Source organism: Cervus canadensis, chromosome 21 (assembly GCF_019320065.1).
Source record: "Cervus canadensis isolate Bull #8, Minnesota chromosome 21, ASM1932006v1, whole genome shotgun sequence".
Taxonomy (NCBI): Eukaryota; Metazoa; Chordata; class Mammalia; order Artiodactyla; family Cervidae; genus Cervus; species Cervus canadensis.
The window spans coordinates 7,696,652-7,721,863 of record NC_057406.1 but is presented as its reverse complement, the minus strand read 5'-3'; the positions used below and the strand labels follow the sequence as shown (position 1 = coordinate 7,721,863).

General features: G+C 37.0%; 1 protein-coding gene and 1 non-coding gene across 2 annotated transcripts; one reads left to right on the top strand and one right to left on the bottom strand.

Moving 5' to 3' along the window:
- Positions 1-168: 168 nt before the first annotated feature.
- ST13 (ST13 Hsp70 interacting protein) lies at positions 169-25,188 on the bottom strand. Its single transcript, XM_043440045.1, has 12 exons — positions 24,663-25,188; positions 20,613-20,670; positions 19,213-19,288; positions 17,103-17,173; positions 13,747-13,813; positions 11,240-11,324; positions 11,006-11,116; positions 8,452-8,554; positions 6,025-6,141; positions 5,123-5,171; positions 2,887-3,020; positions 169-2,363 (listed from the first exon to the last, which is right to left on the bottom strand). Exons 1-12 carry the CDS (start codon positions 24,770-24,772, stop codon positions 2,235-2,237), a joined length of 1,110 nt encoding a protein of 369 aa, XP_043295980.1. The 5' UTR covers positions 24,773-25,188; the 3' UTR covers positions 169-2,234.
- LOC122424149 lies at positions 6,878-6,984 on the top strand. Its single transcript, XR_006264335.1, has one exon. It is a non-coding gene; the product is annotated as a U6 spliceosomal RNA (small nuclear RNA).
- Positions 25,189-25,212: the final 24 nt, after the last annotated feature.

The following is a 25,212-nucleotide window of genomic DNA, read 5'->3' as shown; positions in this document are numbered from 1 at the left end:
AGCTCCGTTTTACTTAAGAGAATACATTTTTAGGGGTCCTTCTTAACAACACTGTATAATCTAAAGTATACTGTGCTTAGAAAATACCTTAGGATGAGTGACAAGACATAAAAAATATAGGACATGTGCTGAAAAAAAGGGGAGTGACAGTGGTGGGAACAGGCAATATTCAGTTTGAAGCCATACTTTATTTTTAATGTAGTTAGAAATATCCAGTAACTATGTATTTTTGAGCAGAAAAAAATTCCTTTACTTTTCCTTTTTATAGCATCATTGGCACAAGAAAAGGACATTTCTGTTTTAGAAATGATGTTATGATGTTGAATTCCTAATGAAATGAAGTATGTACTTTATATTAGAAATCTAAAAGCACAGGATACATTTTCAGAAAAACAATTTTACTTTTACCCACTTATGTTAGAACATACTTAGGTAATGTGTAAATCAAATAAAAAATCCAGCAGTAGCTGGTCCTGAGGTACTCACAGCACACATTGGAAATTTTGAGAATGGAGAACACACGTTAACAAAAAGAACATCAGCAAGCTCAAATTCAGGTTTATACGCTGAGTATTTCTAAAGGGTTTAAAATGCATGCTCAATCAGCATTTTTTCTCACTTCACTGATGCATTTCTATTTGCTTGTATACAGCAAAGAGTGAGAACCTGAAGTAACTTATGATTTCAGAAATGTATTCCATGGAATTTACTTCACTGCTCATACCACTGATTCCTCAAATAAGCAAAGTACAGGAGGTCTCATCCCTTGAAATTTCTGTTAAACACTAATACTTTAAATTGAAAGATAGTAAGCAGAAACCTAGCAATTCCTGTTACAGTGCTTGGACTTAAGTCTCATTTAATGTAAGAATTGGATATACAACAGAAAATCATTTTCTTTATCCTTGGAGGAGAGGGAAGGGGAGTAAAGAGAGTTGCAGTATTTAAAAACAACAATGGATCTTGCACAATGCTGACAACTCCACAGTGAACAATCACCATGAATCTCATTAATTCTTTAGTGATTAGGAAGTCAAGTTTCCCTCCTTGTGTATCAATTCAAACTTCTCCAAAGATTAATACTACAAGATAAACTCAAACTGCAATAGGTATTTGCTAAGTAGGAGACCAAACATCAAAGGGAATCCGTTCTTCCAAGGTCCTTTGATATGTTACGATTTCACCAAAGAGAAAATCTAACACTTAAATATGAAATCTCTTCGCCAAGTAAGAAACTGCAGCTATTATGGGTATTACCCTACATAGTCACTGTTGTATTAAATATTAAACCCAGCATTAAATATGCCTGCACAATTATGCTATGAATGATGATAGCAGTGATGTTAGTAAAAAGGGACCATCTTTAGCCCAAGAAGAGTAGGAGGAAAAAACTGTGAAAATGAGCAGAAAAAGCAGACAAAGAATTGGGCATTTTTTTGATGTGAAAAGGACATTTTTAAACACAGAAATACAGAAAGGAAAACATTCCCTTATTTCCCCTATGTGGAAATACGAAACATTTATTTTAGGTATCAGACAAGAACAGAGCTAAGCAATCCAATTTTACTGCAGCATTATAAAAACCATCCCTTCACCACAGTGTAAGATTTAACTGCATGTGCACAAGGGGACATGTGATATAAAATATAGTAAGATGGCTGCTGCCCTGCCAAGTACTTCCAGTCCCTCCCCAGGTCCTACTGCAATACTGGTGGTCCCAAGAGTTACAGAAGCAAATCATTTAAGATAAAATAACAAAGCAATTAAAAAAACAAATCAAAATGCCTCAGTAACCATATGTCCAATTCAAACTTTATCTATTTAAATGCTGTATTTGCCTCCCACTAACAAATCTTTATTTCAAACTTGGAACAGTAAATCTTCCACTCTGGTGTGTTTTCCTTGCCTAATTAATTCAAAGGAAAAAATCAAAATGATTTGTAAAGAAAATGTAGGTGTTAATACACCTTTTTAATTTTAAATATTTTTAAGTTTTAAAAATTGCTTAAAGTTTTTAATTTCTAGTAGGAAAACATTATCTGAATGAACACCCTAATGGCAAACCACTGTAAAATGTTTTCAGCTGCATTTGGGGGAAAGGGGTAGGGATTATCTTCAAAGCACCCCAGTTTTCTTCATGAGAAGGTCAGAGATACACTGGTTTGTATTATTGCAACATCCATTAGGTGATCTAAGTTGCTTTTCCTCCAGCAGGGCTTTATGTCAGAAGGGCATTATGCTTGACCTCCAAATTTGGCCGACAATTTACTGATGAGATTCATAACCTTTGGGTTGCTCTGATATTTTGACATATTTGCCGGGTTCTGGGCCACATCCTGGAAGGCCACCATAACTTCTGGATCCTGCAAAGAAAGGTATATGTATATACATATTTTAGTATTAAAAAAATATTCTACGGGTCATCAATTTTATTATCCTAAATCCTATCTCTTAGACCTATAGTTATGATATATGGCAGAAACTGATACAACATTGAAAGCAAACATCCTCCAATCTTCCTCATGGCTAAATCAACTCAGGTTTGGACAAGCCCCTTAAGTATAAATATTATTAATGCGCATTTCAAAGTCAAACTCAACTATGTCACTCAAGACAATTAAAGTTATACAATTTTGATATAAAGAAAAGGACAACTGGATATAATTACCAACTATTGCAGAGTATTCCCTATAGACTGCTTTTTAAAAACTTGAACTACTCATTCTGAAAAAAAGAAAATGAATGTCACGACTGCATAATAAGCTACTGGGTAAATTCAGCTCGGTAAAATATGGCTATCAGAGTAACCTTAATATGTTTCCACATAGAATTATGAAAGAAATGCCTTAATGATATAAAGTTCAGCTTTGTTCTTCCAAGTCTTACCTGCATGGCTGCAAGGACCTCTGGATCACTAAGAATTTCATTGAGCCCAGGCATTCCAGGCATTCCAGGCATGCCCCCTCCCATTCCAGGCATTCCTCCAGGAAAATTACCAGGCATTCCCCCAGGAAAGCCTCCTGCAAAAATAAATGAGAGATCTGTATAGACACCGACCATATTCCCAAGTAGTCTGAGAGTATACACATGTGCATGCACAAAGAACAAGGGTGCTGCTGAACACCAAATAGTCTGAACATTCAAACTGGATGCTACAAGACATAATTTTTAACATCAAATTTTCTCTTTAAAAACAAGGCTGTAAATAATTTTTCCCTAGTAACAAAACTAGAGGGAAAGCTAACAGCCCCTTGGAATTATAAAATTAAAAAGTCTTAATGTTGATATTGGAGAAGGAAATGGCAACCCACTCCAGTATTCGCCTGGGAAATCTGATGGACAGAAGAGCCTGGTGGGCTATAGTCCATGAGGTTGCAAAGAGTCGGACATGACTGAGCGACAGAATACACACCAATGTTGATATATGGCAGAAACTGATACATATTTTAAAGCAATCATCCTCCAATTAAGTATTTTTTAAAAAAGAAGAAATAAAATTAAAAAGTATAAGAAGTCATCTTGTATCTTCTCAGTCTTTAATATTATTCATGTTTCAATTTAAAGTTAATTCGTGTTTTTTTCTTCTTAAAAACGATATTCTTCTAAGCAGTTATTCCTTCAAGAACTACCCTAAATACATGTTATAAAAAGTTGTGGATTTTTGAAAGTTCCCTGGTGAGCTAGGATTTGATGTTTTCACTGCCGTGGCCTGAGTTCAATCCCTGGTCAGGGAACGGAGATCCTTTAAGCCACACAATGTGACCAAAATTAACGGAAAAAAAAAAAAAAAAAAGCCTATGGATTTTTTAATCTTCACCCAAACTGCATCAAAATTTCTGAAAGTGAAAAAAAAGTTCTAACAAAAACCAATCTAATTCTTCTAGTATATTTTTAGATTATAAACTCAAATTTTTCTACTCTATTTTTCACTACCATAAACCATTACATTCACTGGAGATATTCTAAAATCACAATTAACACTATAATGATACAGGGACATCCTAAAGAGAAATACAGGTAACATTAACATATTCTATGGATCAATGGTCATTACAAGTAAAGCTACTATAAAGAAGAAATATATACAACAGAGTGATTTCCATCTGTCTCAACAATTCAACCATGCCCATAAATAACAATCACAGATAAGGAGACCTAATCAGATAAGGAGACATGAAAACAACTTCTAGCTTCTTATGCTGCTGTGACTTTTTAAAACTAGTCTCCACAAAAATTACTGACCCAAGGCAACAACAGTGAGCCAGTCTGCTTGTCAAATCTATCTAATAAAGCCCACGATACAAAAAATTATCTCAAGTGCTAGTCCACATTAGTGGTCATTTTCTAAAACAAGGAACCTGATATGAGGTATTAACTTATAAACAAAAATAAGCCATGAGCTAAAATTTATTTTCTTGCTTTTTCTCCAAGTCATCCCCACCCCCTTTTTTAGTTGCCAGCACATGACCTTTCACAATAGCAGCTACCTTCCCTAGCCTCTGATCACGTAAATTCTAAGTAGAGAAGTGGTGCATAGCTGCCTCTATTACCCTTCACAAGAAAGCTAGTTACTTTGAAGCTGCTGATTCCCCATTACAATGACAAACTCAAAAAAAACCAAAAACTCTTCATCTTTACATAAACTTCACACTGCCTCAATTCAGAAAAGGACCCAAAAATATACTGAGTACCTTTTTAACAGCTCTTCTACCTGTATTGCAGAGGCCTCTGCTGGTGGCTCAGACACTAAAGAAGGTAAAGAACCTGCCTGCAATGCAGGAGACCCAGGTTTGATCCCTGGGTCGGGAAGATCCCCTTGAGAAGGGAATGGCAACCCACTCCAGTACTCTTGCCTGGAGAATTCTATGAACAGAAGGAGCCTGGCAGGCTTCAGTCCATGGGGTCTCAAAGAGTTGGACACCACTGAGTGACTAACACTTTCACTGCTACTATTCAAGGCTTGTAGGAAAATAATATACTGTATTTCCAATAAAAAAATTTTACGAAGAATGAAACTTTCCCAGTGACTAATGGTACTAAATACAATATACACACCTGAACCCCAAAATGAGAATAATCCCCAATTATCTACAATATTAGGAGTTTTAATCTTTCAAAATACCTGGAAAAGAGCCATACTGAGATCCTGATTGTCTTCTGGCTTCTTCCTCCTTTAATATGAAAAGGAAATAAATTACATAGTAAGAAGTCTGCTGTCCATGCCTACCTTATCCATACAAACCATGAAAAAACTGTAAAATAAACTAGCTAGAGGAGGTACAAGAAGGACAAGTTTCAAGAGGCAATACTGGGCTAAAGATAACAACCCATCCCTCAAAAAACCAATTTTCAATTGGATTCTCAACGAGGAAGGATTATTTTTGGTGGGCTTCCCAGGTGGGAGCTAGTAGTAAAGAACCCACCTGCCAATGCAGGAGATATAAGAGCAGGTTCAAACTCTGGGTCAGGAAGATTCCCTGGAGGAGGACATGGCTACCCACTCCAGTATTCTTGGCTGGAGAATCCCATGGACAGAGGAGCCTGGCAGGCTACAGTAGTCCACAGGGCCTCAGAGAGTCGGAAATGACTGATGCGACTCAGCATAACTTTTGGAGATGATTTTTAGTAGTATTTTGGGAACTAAAACTAAAAAGTAACAAGTCAATTTTAAATAGCTATGAATTCACTACTAAAACAGAAGGAATCATAAAACTTAAAATATCAGGGCATGCATTCTAAACAAAGCAAATAATACTGCCAAGTTTTAAATTAATTACCTGGCCAGGAAGAAGTCTTGATTTTAGGAAAACACAAACAAGGATATGAATTGGTGCTACAAAAACTCCCTTAAGAACTTGAAGACTAAGCAATGGAGGGAAGGAGAACCTCCTTTTAAGTAGCATCACTATCCTACAGAACTGCAGCCAGCTCTTTTTATTTTAAAAGAGCCAGGAATTAGAATGATCTCCAAAGAAGTCTAATCTACTATATTTCTCTTTAATGGTTTAGGTACAGAAATCTTACCCTCTGGGCTCTCTCATGTTCTTCCCGAGCCTTCTTAACCCTTTCTATTCTTTCTTTGATCTCACGCTCTTCACGTTTTCGCTCATACTTTCTCCGATGTTCAGCAATTTTCTGGGCCTAGGAAAGAGTCACAGAAAAATGTCTTCTCTGAAAACGGAATAAAGTCAACACCAATCAATGGTTTTGTTAAAGAATTATTTTCTTTGGGGAAAGATTAAACTAACACACAGTTCTGAAAAATTAGTTAGGTTAACCTTACAGAAAAAGACCTAACTGAGGCACAAGCAGACAGCGGATAAATTTTGGGTTAATGAGGCCACCATTAAGGGGTGTGAAGAGGCAGCCATGTTTGAGCAGCTACAGTTCACATGCAGGCAGCAGATCTTCTTAGAGCTACCAGGACCAAGCAGAGCCTTAGAACCTCAATGATGAGGTGAGTGGGCTTCCCTGGCAGCTCAGCTGGTGAAGAATCTGCCTGCAACGTAGGAGACCCCAGCTCGATTCCTGGATCAGGAAGATCCCCTGGAGAAGGGACAGGCTACCTACTCCAGTATTCTTGGGCTTCCCTGGTGGCTCAGACAGTAAAGAATCTGCCTGCAATGTGGGAGACCTGGGTTCAAATCCTGGGCTAGGAAGATTCCCTGGAGGAGAACATGGCAACCCACTCCAGTATTCTTGCCTGGAGAATTCACATGGAGGGAGAAGACTGGCGGGCTACAGTCCACAGGGTCTTAAAATTTTGAGTCGGACACGACTGAGTGACTAAGCACAGCACAGGCTTTAACAAGTCAACTGTGACCCAGAGAAAAAGAGGCTGGGATTTGAAGTTAGAGGAGTGTTAAAAATTTCAAATGTGCTCGCTTCGGCAGCACATATACTAAAACTGGAACGATACAGAGAAGATTAGCATGGCCCCTGCGCAAGGATGACACGCAAATTCGTGAAGCGTTCCATATTTTTTTCATCACAGCACTGTTTATAATTGCCAGGACATGGAAACAACCTAGATGCCCATCAGCATATGAATGGATAAGGAAGCTATGGTACATATACACAATGGAATATTACTCAGCCATTAAAAAGAATTCATTTGAACCAGTTCTAATGAGATGGATGAAACTGGAGCCCATTATACAGAGTGAAGTAAGCCAGAAAGATAAAGATCAATACAGTATACTAACGCATATATATGGAATTTAAAAAGATGGTAACGATAACTCTATAAGCAAAACAGAAAGAGAGACACAGATGTACAGAACAGACTTTGGGACTCTGTGGGAGAAGGCAAGGGTAGGATGTTCTGAAAGAATAGCACTGAAACAAGTATACTATCAAGGGTGAAACAGATCACCAGCCCAGGTTGGATGCATGAGATGCAAGTGCTCAGGGCTGGTGCACTGCGAAGACCCAGAGGGATGGGATGAGGAGGGAGGTGGGAGGGGGGATCGGGATGGGGAACACACGTGGATCCATGGCTGATTCATGTCAATGTATGGCAAAAATCACTACAATACTGTAAAGTAATTAGCCTCCAACTAATAAAAATAAATGAAAAAAAAATGTCAAACAATTACTAGTGCAGAGATGATAACAGATGTCAAACTGCATGAAAGTTCTTGCCCAATACCTGCCAGGGGACGGCAGAGACTGGGAACACATAGCAGTTATTTCCCACAGTTTAATTATACTTAAGTTTTCCTCATCAATCAAATGAGGGGCCAAGGAAGAGAAGCATGTTAGTTTTAACTATAAGAATCAAGATGTACCAGGCACTAGTACACAGTACATGTCAAATACTTGGAATCTAGTATTTATTCATAGAATAGAAATATAAGATTCAACAGTTGAATAACTGTTACTTTAGCTTCTTCATGATTATTTAAGAACTTTGTGTTCTAGAATATTTCAACTCAACTCAAGGCTCAACAACCTTGTTGATTTAGCCCTGTTACAAAAAGAAAGAAAATCAAATCATCTGACAGATTAAATTTAATAAAACTTCCACTATCTTAAAGCCTTTGAGAGTAAATTCTTCGGAGTGGAATTTCACACAAAAGGAAAGATTTGCCATGTAGATGCATTAAGTTATTTTAACAATTTTAGACAGAAATACAGACAGACCAGACTCAATCTAGGGTCACATTTTCTAGATTTTCTGTTTTCTCCTTTGCTATAAAGTTGATGCCCCCTTTACCATTTCTAACTTTCTGGTTATAACTTTGCAGGCCTGCAAACAGAACTTGATGCAAAAAACTGCATGAGAAATTAAAGCATGAAAACTCAATGAGATTTCCTGAATTCAATACAAATTTAAGTGATTACAGATTATAACTTCCAATGGTTGTTTCCTTGCATCCACAGTAAATTTACTGCCAAGGGTTAAGCCCAGGAGTATCACCGTAATGCCTTTCCCTTCCTTTAACATACCCTTGGTTGAACTTCCTTCAGCATTGCACTAGCATCTTCATCATAATCCAGCTTACAGGCAAGGGCAAGATCATGGGCAGCTTCTTCCCAATGGCCCAGAAGTCTGAAACAGATTTAAAGTAATTTTTGGAGGCCTTTATCCATATTCATTTATGTAGCACAGTGTCTTTCTTATAAAAAAGGACTGTAACAGAACAGGTTTAAGTTAGATAATGAACTACAAATTTTCATGAACTAATTTAATTACTACATTCCACTCTATAAAAATTTAGTACGAGTTTTATTTCCTCTATGGTAACTGGGAAGCTGTTTTACTAAAAAAAACTTAAAAACTTAAAAATTTTTTAATTCAGGATATATTTTAATAAATTATGTAGAGCCACAACTTTCAACCATCAAAAACAGTTAAGGTGCGTGGGGTGGCTCTGAGGCTAGGGATGGCAGCGGTCCCTGTCACAGCGGCTCCGGAATCAGGAGCAGCAGCCAGAGAGCACTGTAAGATGGGCCGGCTCCCAAGCCAGTGGGGAGGACACTGCTTCTTATTACAGCTGCTCAGAAGCACCACTGGAAGCTCAGATGTGGGCACTCCAGCCAACAGCACAGAGGGGCGCAGGGCAGTCACAAAGAAGCCCCTTCTGACACCCCAAGGAGTAAGCCGACCCTTTCCAGGATCCAGGAACACCACAAAGCAATATGAAACCTGTTCATGAGAGGAGTCAGGCATGCCTTCCACCAAAAAAAGAGACCTCCCCGTGACCAACAAGGATATGGGGAGAACCACCAGCTGCTCAACTAACCACACACCCTCCAGTGATGCCTCTGAATGGTCCCGAGGGGTTGTGGTGGCCAGGCAGGAGCCAGTCAGCCTGGGAGCAATGGAGCCGAGGCCATCACTGGTCTGACAGTGGACCAGTATGGCATGCTGTATACGGTGGCTGTGCCACCTGGCACCTTCTCCCCAACTGGCCTCCCATCTGTGGTGAACGTGAGGCCCTTGACCCCCAAAAACAAACAAACAAAAAACAGTAAACATGATGTGTATTTAACATGCTACTTTCTATATGAGATAGGAAACAATACATGTGTACACATTTTATTTAGAAAAGAGAGGATGAACAAGAAACTAAAGTTTGGTGAAGGTAAGTAAAACTTGAATAGACAGGATAGCAATGGAAATGAGACTTCTCCAAGTATACCTTATTAACTCAGTTTTGACTCTTTAAACATGCAAATATTTCACATACTCAGAAAAGAAAGGACAGAAATAAAGCAAGCCCTAACCCTGAACACAAACAGAAATAAAAAAGAGGCTACTTGTTTATCACATTGACAACATTAACCATGCAGGAAAAATTTATGCAAGTAATTTTTTTTTGCAAGTAATTTTTAAAATAGTATTTTGACTATATCTCATGTGAGATGTATTCTAAGGATAAGAAAAAACTACCAAAAAAAAAAAAAAAAACCCACAACAACAAACACTTTACTTAGAGGGTGTATTATTTTTTTAAGGCATGATTCTAGGAGACTAGTCAAAAAATACAAAAGGGAAAACATTTAATGCTGAATTTTAATCGAAAATATCAGTATAAACTCAAAATTTTTAAACTTTTCACCCCAAGACCATTATTTTTTTAAGTTAACTGAAATGACAGTGATGATATCCTGGAAACAATAAACATACCTAGTGGCCAAACTTCAGTTTTCCACAAAACAGTCCCACTAAAACAAACCATGATTCCTTGGAGAAATGGTTTATTCCAAGTCAAAGTACAGAATGAGTTCTTGTACCAGAAGACAAAGCAATGCTCAAAGACAAATGTGGTCTTCAAGACAATCCACAGCAATGCATGACCATTCGTATACCCAGACAGCATTAATAACAATTTTCCAATCTTTTACCTGTATCTTTAACACTGTCTTCATAATCATTAGAGCTACTTTACTGAGTCACCTAATACAATAGGTCCCAAGCATATTCACCTCTATCTGCATCCGCCCTTGAAGCACAGAACTTTTCCAATCCAGTAAGATGTAAACAGCACAGGACATTTCACCCCAAACCACAAAGATTTATCCATATATTAAACTTCGCTTTCAGGTCTGATTACTAATCTGGGTGAAATTCATTTATTTCCCCCCTTATCTGATAGTTCATGTTCCCAAGCAGTAATTGAAATAGTTTCAAGTTACTGTATTCCTTTTTCCATAATATACTGGTTGTTTAATGTTAAGCTACAATAATGAAGTCTGAAAATAAGAGAAAGTTTATAAGATACTGATAAAGTTATTCTCTTTTCTTAGAGATAACTTTGAGAAAAATTCTTGGCTACATGTGGCCAAAGATGTTAACACTGATATTCACTGAATGGAAAAGAAGTGAAAAGAATTCTTATTTTCTTACTTGTTCCGTATGACATAGAGTCTCTCAGTTTTACATACTGAGCATGTATCACATTAGGCTCTCTTTTTTTAATAATAAAAAAAAAAGGTATATTAACATACCAGATTTAAATTTAAAGAGCTCTGAAAATAACTAGGTTCCATTATTTACCTGTGTGCTTTCCCTCGCCACTTGTATGGCTGAGCTGAATCAGGATTTATTTCAATAGCTCTGTCACAGTCTCGGATGGCAGCATTTGGCTTCTGTAATTTGATGAAGACACTAAAAAATAAGTTTGGTATTAAAAAGTATTCATTTCAAACAATAACATCTTTAGGATTACCATAGAAGCAATTCTATCTAAACAAATAAGCAGAAATTAGCTCTTTTATTTAGATTTCTCACCTGGCTCTCTTGGCATACAGAATAGCCAAACGAGGATTTAGCTTGATGGCATCTGTGAACAAGTCAATGGCTTTCTGTAGTTCACCTAAAGTGAAACAAGTTTATTGAGAAATAGTGGATAAGAAATATTAACGGTTTATCTCTTTTACTAGCCTTTCACATTCCCCTTTTAGTCCAGTAGAAGACTAGTTTCTAAATTAATACACAAAAGTGGCTCTTCAAAGCAAATCTTTACTATACCTATACTGTAAGTCACCCAAGACAGAGATAATTTGGGGAACACAACCCCCCTTAAAAATTTCAGAATACCACACTCTTGGTAGGACTTACTGACTTTTTAAATTAAGACAAAATCAAAGGCTAAGGCAATTTTATTCCATTAATTAATTTTCTTTTATCCATTAAAAGGATAAAATTAAACTTATAAAGGAAAAAGTACCCTCACTACATTCATGAGGCTGATACAGAAATTAAAACTAAACATATCAGAGACCAATAAACTATACACAACAGAGACATTCACAAGCCAAAAAAAAGGGGGGGGGGGTGTGTGTGGACTAGAACTGATGAGAGACCATACCCGTTATTTTAAATTCATTTTCAGTATCCCATTCTCATAGTTGGCTTCTTTTGTTTATTAGTACCTTCAGTAAAGTCAGTTAATAAATAAACATAATACACAGGAAACTAGTAAGACAAAACAAACAGTTTTAAAGTAAATGCCACAATTCACTATGAAAAATATTTACCCAGTTAACTAAAGCGTTAAGGACCTTAAGAGAACTCATAAAAACGCAGAAAAATGTTCTGTCTTATCAGTTACTCCTACAGATGTCTATTAGAAGTTAGATTTCAATGTCTAATAAGCAATTCACATCTACCATGTTCAAATGAAACTCTTAATTCCTACCCCATCTCCAAATCTATTCCCCTACCCTACATTCTCAACTAAACACTTTTTATATATATAATAGGATAACACAAGTAAATATATTAGAGACAAAGATTTTGACTTTATAAACTAAATGGCTCCTCCGTTCAGTCTAGTTTAGAGGTCAGCAACATTTTCTAGAAAGGACCATTTAATAATTATTTCAGGCCTTGCAGACTTTAACAATCGTAACTATTCAGCTCTGCAGTTTTAGTGGGAAAGCAGCCACCAACAAAACATAAATGGGTGTGGCTCTGTTCCACCAACTCTATAAAAACATGAGGTTGCAGTTTGGAAACTCCTGATCTACCCTTAAGCCCCAAATCTTGCAGTTATTCTTGACTGCACAATGTGAAACCAAAACCCCTCTGTCTCTACTTTTAAAATATATCTAGAATCTAACCACTCCTCATTCTGCTAGGTAAACAGGAATGCTCCGGGACAGGGCAATTAAGAAAAGATTAGTGTGGAAAAGGAACGGTCAGGAAGAGAAGTGGCTGGGATGAACTGCTGGGTACAAATTAAAAGCTGAAAAAGGCGAAGAAGATCTTTATACAGAAGCAGTAAAGCACAAGTAAAGGAACACTGAAGGAAAGTGAGAATGGAAGATTAATAGTCAAAAAGAGAACAAGGCTGGGACAGCAAATATGGGATCTGACTCTAGCAGGTCTAATGCTATAATGACCTTCACAATGTATGCAAAAGTTAATTGCAGGTTACAAGCAAAGGAGTATGTAACAATAAAAACAAGTTCTAAGTAAGAATAACCTAGGAACAATGAACAGAAAGCCATAGAGACATTTCAGGTAGACAACCTATTAAGGTAACTGCAATAGTATAAACATAAAGGAACCTGACTAACAGTCAATACTGAACTCATTCTAGGGCCTTCCCTGATGGCGTGGAAACCATTTTAAAATAAAACTTTAGTCATCTTCTAAGTTGATGGATGAAGTCCAAATGCACAACAGCATTATACAACACCATCTATTCAACAATGCCATTGTGACACTACACCACAGTTATGAAGGGGTCCTGCTTAGTACCCAGTTAATAAATAATTTGTTCTTATAAATTTTAAGTAATTAAACAATATACTTAATACTATCAGCACTCTCCCATTCTGACAGGATTTTCTGAAGCGGTTCTAACATGCAGAGACTAGAAGACGACTGTTATTGTCAATGGACAGTATTTGTCAAGAGTTTTACTATGTAAAAAGTTGAGGCTCACTGATCTAATACCCTTTGGGGTGAAGTCATCCACCTTTTAAAAGTCTCTTGTCAGGGGAAAAACACCAAACTATAGTCAGGAAAGCACAGTCTTGGAGTGACAATCAGGATCTGTCCACAGTCTGAGGCAAGATAATGATACTTGAGTGCTCATTTCAGCCTCTCTGTCAATGGGAAAAAGCTGAGTGGAAAACAGGACACTTTCTTCTCCAGCACAATATACTCAAAAAATTTAAATTCCCTTTCACTTTCCCATTATTAACAGTTACTGTAGCAGAAAATGAGAGAAGAAAATATTCAGACTACTACAAAAACATAGCAAAGAGAAAAAAAATAACACTCACCATCATTTAGGGCATCAATGGCAGCCACTTTTTTATCATTTGCCTGATCCATCATCTCCTCAGTTATCTAGGGGGAAATTGAAGATCAACTCAGAATTAGTAGAAAAGCAAAGAGAAACAGAAAACAATTTGGATTTTCTTAGGGGTGTAGTAATCACAACTCCCATTTTCATTCATCCGTCTCTGGTCTTCAGGGAATAAAGAGGATAATTATGATAAATAATTAGTAAGAAACCGTACAGGATACATTTTATTTATTTTTCTTTTTTCAGGATACGTTTTAATCTTTCATACTAAACAATAAATTTCACTCCCTATACTCTGCCCTAGACATGATTTTTGCTTCCCTCCATCCCGATCGGAGCAGGTTTTTCCCACCCTAGTTTTTTCAAATCTTTTCTAGTTATTCACAAGTATAGGCATAGCTTTTTTTAAATTGTACTCTGCAAAAAAACACTGCACCTTTTACAAACTGAGGGTTTTTGGCAACCCTAGGAGTCTACAGGAGATATTTTTCCAACAGCACTTGCTTACTTTGTGTCTTTGTGTCATTTTGGCAGTTCTTCTCATATTTCAAATTTTTCAGTAATGTATTTGCTATGGTGATCTGTGATGTTACTACTATGACTTGCTGAAGCCTCAGATGGCCAATTTTTTTAAGCAATAAAGTACTTTTAAATTAAGGTGTGCATTTTTTTTAAGGTGTGCACATTTTTAAAGACATAATGCTATGCCACACCTAACAGACTATAGTGTCAACATAACTTATTTGCACAAAAAAAATTTGTTTGACTCACTTTATCGTAGGGGTCTGAAACCTAACTCACAATATCTTGGAGGCATGCCTGTACTAAAACCCAGTCTCCTCACAAGTGAAAAAGTTAATTCCTAAGAGGCTTGAATCTTCACAACAAAAATGTCTCATTCTTTTGGTCCAATAACCATCCATGAGCACCTATACTAACAGAACAGACACTGTAGAAGATGCTGACACTATAAAGATTATTAATGACAAAAACATAGCAAATGTCCTACAAGAAGCAATTTCTTTAACAAACAAAAATCCACTCTATCCCCATCACTATAAAATATGCTGGCTAAATCATTAAGAAAATGATTTGACAGATTTAAAAACTGGAAGGAAAATACCAACCTGTCTTTATACCTAGAAAACCTAATAGAACTGACAAGTTATTAGATTTGCTATGACAATTCAATGAAGTTCTCAGATACAAAAGCTACATAAAAAATAACCCCCCCCAAAAAAAACCCCAAAAAATAAAAAAATAAACCCAAAGTTCTTCCACATCTGTAAAAGTCAATTATAAAATACAATAGAAGAGGATACCATTCTAAGAGCACACAAGACTTTCAAGGGAGGGGAAGGGGCGAGAGAGACAATTCTGTTAAAGGACACAGATAAAACACTATGCTTATAAAAAATCTATTGACCAATCTAGCCCTAAGTTACTCAGTAAATTCAAAGCGATTTCAACAAAAATTCATACAAGTTTTGGACAAACTAAAAAATCCTTTTAAAAAGAACAAAGGAAAACACACTTGCCAGATAGTAAGACATCCTGCAGAGCCAGGATAATCTGCAAAAAGAGGACTTCAGTTTATAGCAATATGGTACACACGATACTTTGAACAAGTCTAAAACACACCATTCAAAAGCCATCTATGACCTAAGAATGTAGAAATCCTCAAAGAACAAGATTAAATGAAGACCTGAAATTCAGCCAGATGCCAGGCACTCCACCTGCTTTCAACACTGTGGAAGGTGTCAAACCTGGCGACCTTACAATTCTGGTTTTGAGGATACTGCAGGACACATGAAATGAAGTCTAGATTCAGTGACACAAATGTATCCCGCCTACTCAGCCTCCAATACCGATCGGGAAACCCAAACGCCTATTCCAAAAATAAACCTGTGCAGAGGGCGGCTGTGTAGTGAGAAGACAAAGAAATCTCCACTGAAAATTCATAACCACAGTCACATTACTTGTGTAGTTAAACATGCAAGGAAAAAACCATGAAAATTTAAAGTGGCCCTTGAGTTAGTACACCAAATCAGAGTGTTGATGGAAGCAAACATATCCCTCTCTGGAGAAACTCATCTTCTATTTAGGCCTCAAAAACTTTCCACAAAACACACACACAGACACACACAGTCTCTCTCTCTCTCTCAAACTACAGTAAACAAAGTACCTCAACGAGCAAGAGTCAGGAAAAATAACAGGAGAATAAGACCAGGAAGACAAACTGATAAAAGAATTTAATGTGCTTTAAGACTATTAAGGCAAGATCTGAAAATGAGTAAGGCGCAAGACACTTATAAATAACCAAGTCATCTTAAAAAAAAAAAATCAAAGCGAAAATATCAAAATGAAAAACAAGCATTCAAATTCCAACTTTGATGCAACAGCTGATTAGATAAAGAAAGCATACATAATTCATCAGTGTTAAAGAGATGGAACTTAATGATGAAAAGGTCTAATGTGTATCTAACCATGGCTCCTGAATGATAGTAGAGAGAATGGGAAAGAAGCCATTTTTGAAAGAGATACTAGCTGAAAATACTCCAGAGCTTAAAAAAAAAAGTTAACCACCCTAGGATTTAAGATGCCTAGTAAATCCCAAGTAGGATAAATACAAAGTATTATAAATCTAGACACACTGAGATGAACAACACCATTTTACACAGTAAGTATGGCAATGATGAATTATGACAATATTAAGTAGTGATGAGGGCCTGGACCAATCTTTTAAGCTATGATTTGTATATTACACTGTTTCTCAAGCTCCATTTCATTATCAACCCCCAAAAAAGCTTATTACGCATTTTCCCCTTATTTCTCACCCCCTCCATTTTAATTGTGCAGATATACTCCATACATGTTAATGTGTTATGATCTTTGGAATACCACTAACCATTCTAACACCTAAAGGTTTCTTTCAAGGACCCACCTCCCAAGAATCAATTTTCACCACCTTAAGAGTAATATAGTGTGTTGTGACAAAATCATTTTAGAAAATCACTGGTACTAGATATCCCATTAACAGGCAATCCCATTTGTAGAAATAAATGTTAGGTGAACTCTATAGTTTCAAGAGCAGTTCAACCAGATGCGAAACTGAAATAGGTTAACAGAAAACAAGCATTTTGTTAGAGTATGATTAAAAATAAAGGGAGTTTTCCCAAATATTTTAAGTAATAAATGCTTTCCTTGATGCCTTAAGTCAGAGTAAGAGTTAACACGCCCTTTTCCTAGGAGAAACACATCATAAGATAACTGCAACAGGTAAACTTTCACATTCCTGACAGCAAACAGAAAATAAACCATTGACCTTACCTCTACATTTTCATCTCCCATTTCTTGAGGTGCATCAGTGTCTGGTTCAATCACACCTTCATTGTCAATTTCTGTCAAAGTTGAGAAAATGACAATAAGACCTGTGCTACCCAATATAGTAGCCACTGGCCACAGGAGGCTATTAAAAATAATTAACCTTGGCTTGTGTAACTGATGAACTGAACATTTTACTCTAGGTTAACTTAAATATTTTACTTTGTTAGTTTTATTTAAACCAATATACTAAAATATTTCCTTGTAAAACACAATCCTATTGTTTTGGTAAGATTACATTTCATTTTAATAGGCACATAATGTAACGTATGTTATCACATTGTAGTAAGTACCCTGCCAAGAGCAGTCACTATTCCTAGAATGTATTACACACAGACACACCACTGATTTAGTCAATGTCAACAAACCGATTCAATGCAAATACTCTGTTCTACACACCAATACACTATGCTTTTTGTTTTTTTCTTTAATTTTATGCAGATAGCACAAGTTACTATGAAACTCTGTTGTAAATCATGGTAAAATATTTAACTTTACCATTTTCTGTTTTTGAAAACAGCACGGATAAATTTTAAACTAAAGGTATACTACTGACGGGGCTTCCCAGATGGCACTTGTGGTAAAGAGCCCGCCTGCCAATGCAGGAGACAAAAGAGATTTGGGTTCAATCTCTTGGTCAGAAAGACCCCCTAGAGAAGGGCATGGCAATCCATGGCAGTATTCTTGCCTGGAGAATCCCATGGACAGAGGAACCTGGAGGGCTACGGTCACAAACAGTCAGACACAACTGAAGTGACTTAGCCCAGCACATACTACTGATACAGTATTAGGAACCATATTTAGCAAAGTGAATTTGATAAAAGCAGTTTCCTCTAAATGGTCAAAAAAGAATGAAATTAAAATTAGCTACCTGAAATCAGAATTCACATTCAACAAGAAGATTTTTAATTTTTAACAGGAACTGAGCCTCTGTGTGTGCACTCAGTTGTGTCTGACTCTTTGCAACCCCATGGACTATAGCCCACCAGGCTCCTCTGTCCATGGAATTCTCCAGTCAAGAATAATGGAGTGGGTTGCCATTTCCTCCTCCAGGGGGTCTTCCCGACCCAGGGACTGAACTCTCATCTTCTTCACTGTAGGCGGATTCTTTACCTGCTGAACCACTAACTTTGTCTAATTGTAAACCAGCTTAATTCATGTACAAAATGCTTAGTTTTAAAAAAATTATTATAGTCATGGTAATTTTCATAAAACTGTAAGACTAAAAAATATTTTACAGTAAGTAAAAGATCTGATTAAGCCCACAAACAACAAGCCCTTTCCAACACACCAAAGATCAAGAACCAATTCAAAATTTTAAAAATTTTAAGTTATTTTTTTTTAGCTTTTAGATAGGTTCTACGAATTAAGAGACGACCCAATTAATAACTAGGGTATATATTTATAGTCTCAAAAGACCTCCAAATTTATGAAGAAATTTGTCAGTTTGCAGTCTGAAAAAATAAAACCAAATAAAACCCCAGGCCCATGACACATCAATTCTTCTAAACTGAACCAATATTACTAACACAGATGCAGATACTAAAGGAAAACAATTTTTTGGTACTTGATTCAGTTATTTGAAAACTTTTACACATATCTAGAAAAACCTGGGTATATGACCCAACTTTTTCTACAAATTTTTTTTTTTTTACAAAAAAAATTTTTTTTAACAAATTTCATGAAGTCTGAATACTGATCAAGTATTTCCAATAAAAATGTAACATCTGCATTGAGATATGCTATAAATACTTAAATACTCTGAATTTGAAGACTAGTATGAAAAATGGAAAAACAGCTCATTAATAATTTTTCCAATCTGATCACATGTTGAAATGCTAACATTTTACGTATTAGTCTAAATCCATCATTTGAACTAATTTCAACTGTTTTTAATTTTTAAAATGTGGCTACTAGAAAATTTTAAGTTTCATATGTAGTTCATGTTATACTACTATTAGCACTGATTAGTCAATCTAGTAAAAAAATCAACACAGGATCATGTTATAGCGATCATATTATATTATCAAATACATACTAACTACCATCTCCTCACCTAGATCACTTTCCTCACTTGATGGTTCGTCTGTCTTTATGTTTTCCTCCGCCTTCTTACTATCTGTTTTTTCTTCCTAGCAAAGGGAAGGCAAACAATGCTATCAGCATTTAATAACACACCCAATATATATTTTATTAATTTATACAGATTTATGTATACACTATTCACATACATTTTATTTCAATTGTTAATGTTCTTTCTTGTGTTTTGGTAAACTACTTTTAGTTTTCTATTTTTATTGCTCTTTTAAGTAAGTATAGGTCCACTCCCTTATCCAAACCATTTAGACAATGAGTTTTAGAATTTTAAAAAATTTAAGATTTTTAGGAAGCTAATAAAGTGGATATACCACATATTATGCCTTAACAGGCACTATAGTCCACAACTCCCCATAATCAAACACATTACTACTTTTGCAAAATAAAAGTTTTAGCAGAGATACATATTAAACACAATTTTGTCTTCATACATATGTATCATAAGGCAAAATAGCCTATCTAGGGCTCAGAATTTACCAAACTCTGACAAATGACTCATCTAAAAAAAGAATTAACTATTTCTGGAGCTTTTACTTAACTTCTCTCATTTCACCGTTCAAAGATAATGTTAAATAAAACGGCAAATTTTCTTATCAATTTAAGACAGCTAACGAGAAAATTCTGAGGGGGGAGAAAACCTTCTAGACATAGAGGCACAAAATAAGAGAAAAATGAATTCTGAAGAGAGCTTTCTTCCCCAACCTTCATCTCTAAACTTTAGCTACCAGCAACCTCCCCCCAGCAACCTCCCTACTGTACACGCCTTTTTGGCAAATATGCTAAAACACCACCCTGAATCACACTCAGAAATACCCCTCAGGTAGTAGGCAGAAAACATAGAGTGCAACAAATTTGGGCTGTTTTTTCATTTACTTTCCAAATATTAATAAAGTACCTACAAAAATACTATACTACATGCTAAAAAAATGATGATAATTATGAATGGGAATTCCCCAGAGGCCCAAAGGTTAGGATTCACTGCAGTGGGTCCGGGTTTGATCCTCAGTGGGGAAGTAAGATCCAGCAAGACATGGCACATTGCCCTCCCCCACCCCAAAAGATGAAGACTACAAATGCTTACAATTACAGAGCTTACCACTTACAGTTCATGCATATAACATGCATCCAGCATTTATTCTCACTTATTTTACAACACAGTGACTATTCAACCCCACATTCTAAGTGTCAAATCAGATTACAGAGATTTGACCGCAAAATAAAATTTTACCAAGATCTTATTTCCAAATGATTTCTTGGGAGAAATCAGGGGTGGTAATTTGAGGGCAGCAGGTGAAAAACATTCCTAAGAAACCTTATAGTACTTTATCACTAAACATACAAATGAAATTCATAACTTACCTTGGTATTTTCTTCCGATTTAGTTTTATGAGCAGCAGGTGGTATTTTACCCCCCATGCTTGAGGAAGATGAGAAAAAATATATATTTAGAAAACTAAAATTAAATGTGCACCTTTCCCATTCTATTTAATGTGACAGTTATCAAAAAGAATCTTCAATTACTCAGTATCTTTGATACTGATAATGAAAAATGGCTCCCGTGTGCCAATCACTAAATCATTACACAATCCAAAGCACCTAAGCATGCAATTCAGCAGAGTGAAGGGATTTAATGATAAGGGAACAAAACAGGACAAAATTCTTTAAAAACAGCTTTTCCAAAGAACACAGTAATCAAATATGAGTTCTTTTCAGCTAAATTTTAATGAAGACATTAGAATTCTTAAACTAAGTAAGTTTCCAAAATGCAGCATTCCGGAATCTATTTAGGGTGACATCCAAATACAGTCCTAACAGTTTAATTCATGTTAAAACCTTGGGAGAGTATGGCAAAAACCACTACAATATTGTAAAGTAATTAGCCTTCAATTAAAAAAAAAAAAACAAAAACCTTGGGAGGTAACAGTCCTGCCAAGAAATATATTAAACAAAATCAAACCCTAAGGAAAGATCAGACAAACCCAAATTGAGGTTAAGTTCTATAAAACAACTGGCTCATGGTATTAAAAATTGCCAAGGTCATGAAAATCAGTGAGACTGAAGTACTATTTCAGAACAAAGAGACATGCCAACAAAGGGCAACATGTAATTCTGCAGACTAGATAATCGTAGTGCATCAGTTTCCTGAGCTGATGACTGCACTGCAAAGGACAGTCCTTGTTTGTAGAACACACACACTAAATGGCGCTGGGGACACAGTGTTGGAAACAGTTCAGGAAAAAAGTTCTTCATACTACACTTGCATTCTGTTTGCAAGCTAGAAACAGTTTCCAAAAAATTTAAAACGTGGGAGGAAAACCCAAGAGGCTTTATTCATAAACTAGATTCAGAATTTCTCACACTCCAAATTCTAGTTAACTACTGGAAGGTAACACCAATTTATAGGTACAGAAGTTTCATTTTATGCTTCCAAGATTGAGAACAAGCTAGTTCCCTGTCAAAATTGCAAATTGGACTTTGCCAATACAGGCGTTTACAAAGGACTAGTGAGAGACCTTCTCATGTGGGATCACAGAAGACTTCAGTCCTAGTTCTCTCACTTTGGTAACATTCAGTCTACTCTGTGCTATAGTTACTGACACACATGTACAAAAAACTGGGTGCTATATTCTAAATTCACTGACAGTACAAATGCATTCGGTTCACTTTATTTAAAATATTTGCTGAAACAAAGGTTTACTATATAGCACAGAGAACTATTGGAAAAGGAAATGGCAACCCACTCCAGTATTCTTGCCTGGAGAATCCCATGGACAGGAGCCTGAAGGGTACAGTCCATGAGGTCATGAAGAGTCAGACACAACTGAGCAACTAACACATAATAGAAAATAATTTTTCAATGTATGTATACGTATAACTGAATCACCTTGCTATGCACCTGAAACGTTGTAAGGCAACTGTATTTCAATAAAATAAATGTGTTTTTTTTTTAAAAGACAAAGAATATTTGCTGAAGAACAACGGTCCATGTGCTGGAGACCAGAATAAAAGACACTCCCTTTTATCTTAAATTACCATAAAGTGAAAAGATAAAAAGCACCTACAAGACAGAATGTAGACCGAGTTGTCAAATAGGAGAAAACAGCATCAGAAAACACTTCTTCCTCTAGAAAAACAAAAATATTCCAAAACATATTTCTGAGAAAGAATGTAGCCTCCCCAATTCCCACTAGCTACTGAGCTAAAATTTTTTTCTTCGTATTTCTCTTTGTCCAGTATATTAAACTTATAAATTCTTAAAACTAAATGAAGTTTAAAGGTATAAATAATGGTAGAAATTATGGCAAATAAGCAAACAGATTGTCTAAGCCCTGGTATCCATGACAAATTTAGTACGGAGAAGAGGAAAACCTGAAATGGAAACCTAAAGTAGCATTAGGTTTAGGAATATTCTTAGACCTTGAAGTCTCTACATTCAGCCCAATCTACTATAACCTTGGACTGCTTTAAGAAGGCTGATATGAAGGCAGAAAAGAGAGGAATTAAAACACTTCAGAGACAGCAACCATTTAGGTTTAAATTTAGACGGAAACAAATAACAAAAGCTTGTAGGTTAGTATCTCAACTTAAACGTTCAGAATCAGGTGTGTACACATGCCAAGACCCTTCATTCCATACTTAAGCCAACAATTCAGTCTACCAAAAGAAAATTATAAAAAGAACCAGAAAGAAAAACTGGAATTACCTATGGGAAACTTTAAAATAAGACACAAGGCCATTTTTTTTTTTTTTTTTTTAAAAACACAATACCTGACAGTATTTTTCAAACCTTAAATCAGAATTATCTTACATAGCAACCAGCTCTCCGCCTTAAGTTACAACAATGTTCTCAGATATTTTAACTTCTCTTCAGGGTCCTCACTACCTCTCTAGAGGTGGAACAGTGTATCCACTGGGTATAAGGTTCACTCTTGATGCCAGATATTTCTTTCTGCAGTACAGGTCCCCTTTTCCTGCAATTTTAAGAACTTGGACTAATTGTAGGCTCTTTCCTCTAAAGAATGGATAATAAGAGGAAAGCACACAAACATCTTAAGTGACACTTTTGGATCAAATTACGCAGTAAACAACTAAAATCTAGATCTCAATTTCTAGTCCTGAAAATCTAACTGCATCTCTTACGGTTTTTTTTTCTGTCAAAAAGGAGAAATGGCAGAATAGTATTCTTAACTGTTAACAATTGTTACTAAGCTACTACAGTAACTAACTGTAAGTGTGCTCAGAATTTTACATAAATATCAGGAGCAGAAATCTTATAATAACGAGAAAACTGGTATGGGTAAACAAGGACTGAGAAACTTAAAAGAGAAAAAAAATGACTAACCCACCACAAACAACGTTCACGGATTTGAACTTAAATCTCTTTGTTAGAACAAGCTCATTAGAAGAACTAGTCATTCAAATGTTGGCTAATCGTTGGTGCATCTTTCCCTATAAAAATATTACTGAAGTAAACAGATCAATGTTTAGGGTAGTACCTTTTAAGGGTCTCGTTTCTTTGTACTGTCGCTACTTATCACCGTGAGAAGCAATTTTGTATGTCATCTCTTTCAAATTCCTCACCGGAGGTAGCGATTTTAAAAAATCATCTCGGGGAAGGGTTCCCTTTCTTCCTTAACTTCCCCTCCAAAACGCAGAATACTAACCTCTAAGTATCAAACGAGTTTCTGTATTTATTCATTTGTATTACTCAATAGATTGTTCTCATACTGTTTCATAGCTAGCATCTGGCACAATGCCTGTTCAATTTATTTCACGCTCGTAGCGACGTACTCTGGAGTTACAGATAACAACAGACCGTGTTAACAAGCGGGTTCTTAAAAAATCATCTTTCTTACAATGTTTGAAGTGATGGGGAACCGCCACTACCAAAGGACAAGAAGTGATTCCTAAAAATAATTCTACGCACTTAGAATCGCAGTAATCGTAAAGGTAATCACATACAGCTATCACTTGTACCGTAACTTATTAACCACACCAATTTTTAAGGGCATAGTGCGTATAAGAGTTGCTTTGTGTTACTGCGACCTCAACAGGACACCAGAGACGGGAAGAAAAACAACTCCACGCTAAAGAGCAGTCTGGCCGCCCTCACCCCTCCCCCTCAAGTCTACAGTGTCCAGGTCCCCGCAACACTCTGCATCTCCGTATTTCGACGAAGACACACCCCTGGCCACCTCAGGGTGCAGAGAACCCAGCTCTGCCATTTCTTTCCGTGCCTCTGAACCATCTAAGCGTCCCGATCCCCCATTAGCCCCTCGAGGTGGCCTCCAAGGAGCGAGCCCCGCCGCCGAGCTCCACGCTCCACCGCCCCGCGGCAGCTCGGGGCCCAGCACCCTCTCCGGCCGTCCCTCTTCCCTCCCCTCAACGGTCCTCAGGCCCGGGTCTCACCTCTCCACCCACTCCCTCAGGAAGCGCATTTCCTCGGTGTGCAGAACGCTCGGGTCCTGCTTACACATTTTCACGAAGGCTCGAAGCTCGCTCACTTTGCGGGGGTCCATAGTCCAGCGGCGGCGGGAGGCGGCCCGATTCCAGGCCCGGGCGCTACTTCAGCGTGACCGCGTAAAGGGGGCGGCTGCCGCGAGGCAGAACAGACTAGAACCTCCCCGGCCGCTGGCTCCGCCCACCCAACGGTCTCGTGACCCCGGGTCCTTCGCCTGTTCATTCCTACTCCCTCTGCCGCTACCCTGCGCACTGCTCAGAACCTTCTAGAAGCGTGGCTGTTCGTGCTGTTGCCTGCCTCTCCATACACTCATTCTTATATTAACTCTAGAACCGGTCCTCTAGAGGGATCATCCTCCTATCCGGTGCTTTCAAGGAGGCGGAAGCTGTTAGCCTCTGCGGGGAGTCATTTAGAATAGAATAGTCTCTTGAGTGTGACCATTAAATAGAACACGATGCCAGGACGCCACCAAGATGGCCCTCCGGCCGGAGCGGCCCT

Coding starts and splice junctions, on each gene's coding strand:
- ST13 (XM_043440045.1), bottom strand. CDS start 24,772: ATGGACCCCCGCAAAGTGAGCGAGCTTCGAGCCTTCGTGAAAATGTGT. Junction 11,325..13,746: donor CATTGATGCCCTAAATGATG/GTGAGTGTTATT, acceptor GTTTCACTTTAG/GTGAACTACAGAAAGCCATT. Junction 11,117..11,239: donor CTGTATGCCAAGAGAGCCAG/GTGAGAAATCTA, acceptor CTTATTTTTTAG/TGTCTTCATCAAATTACAGA.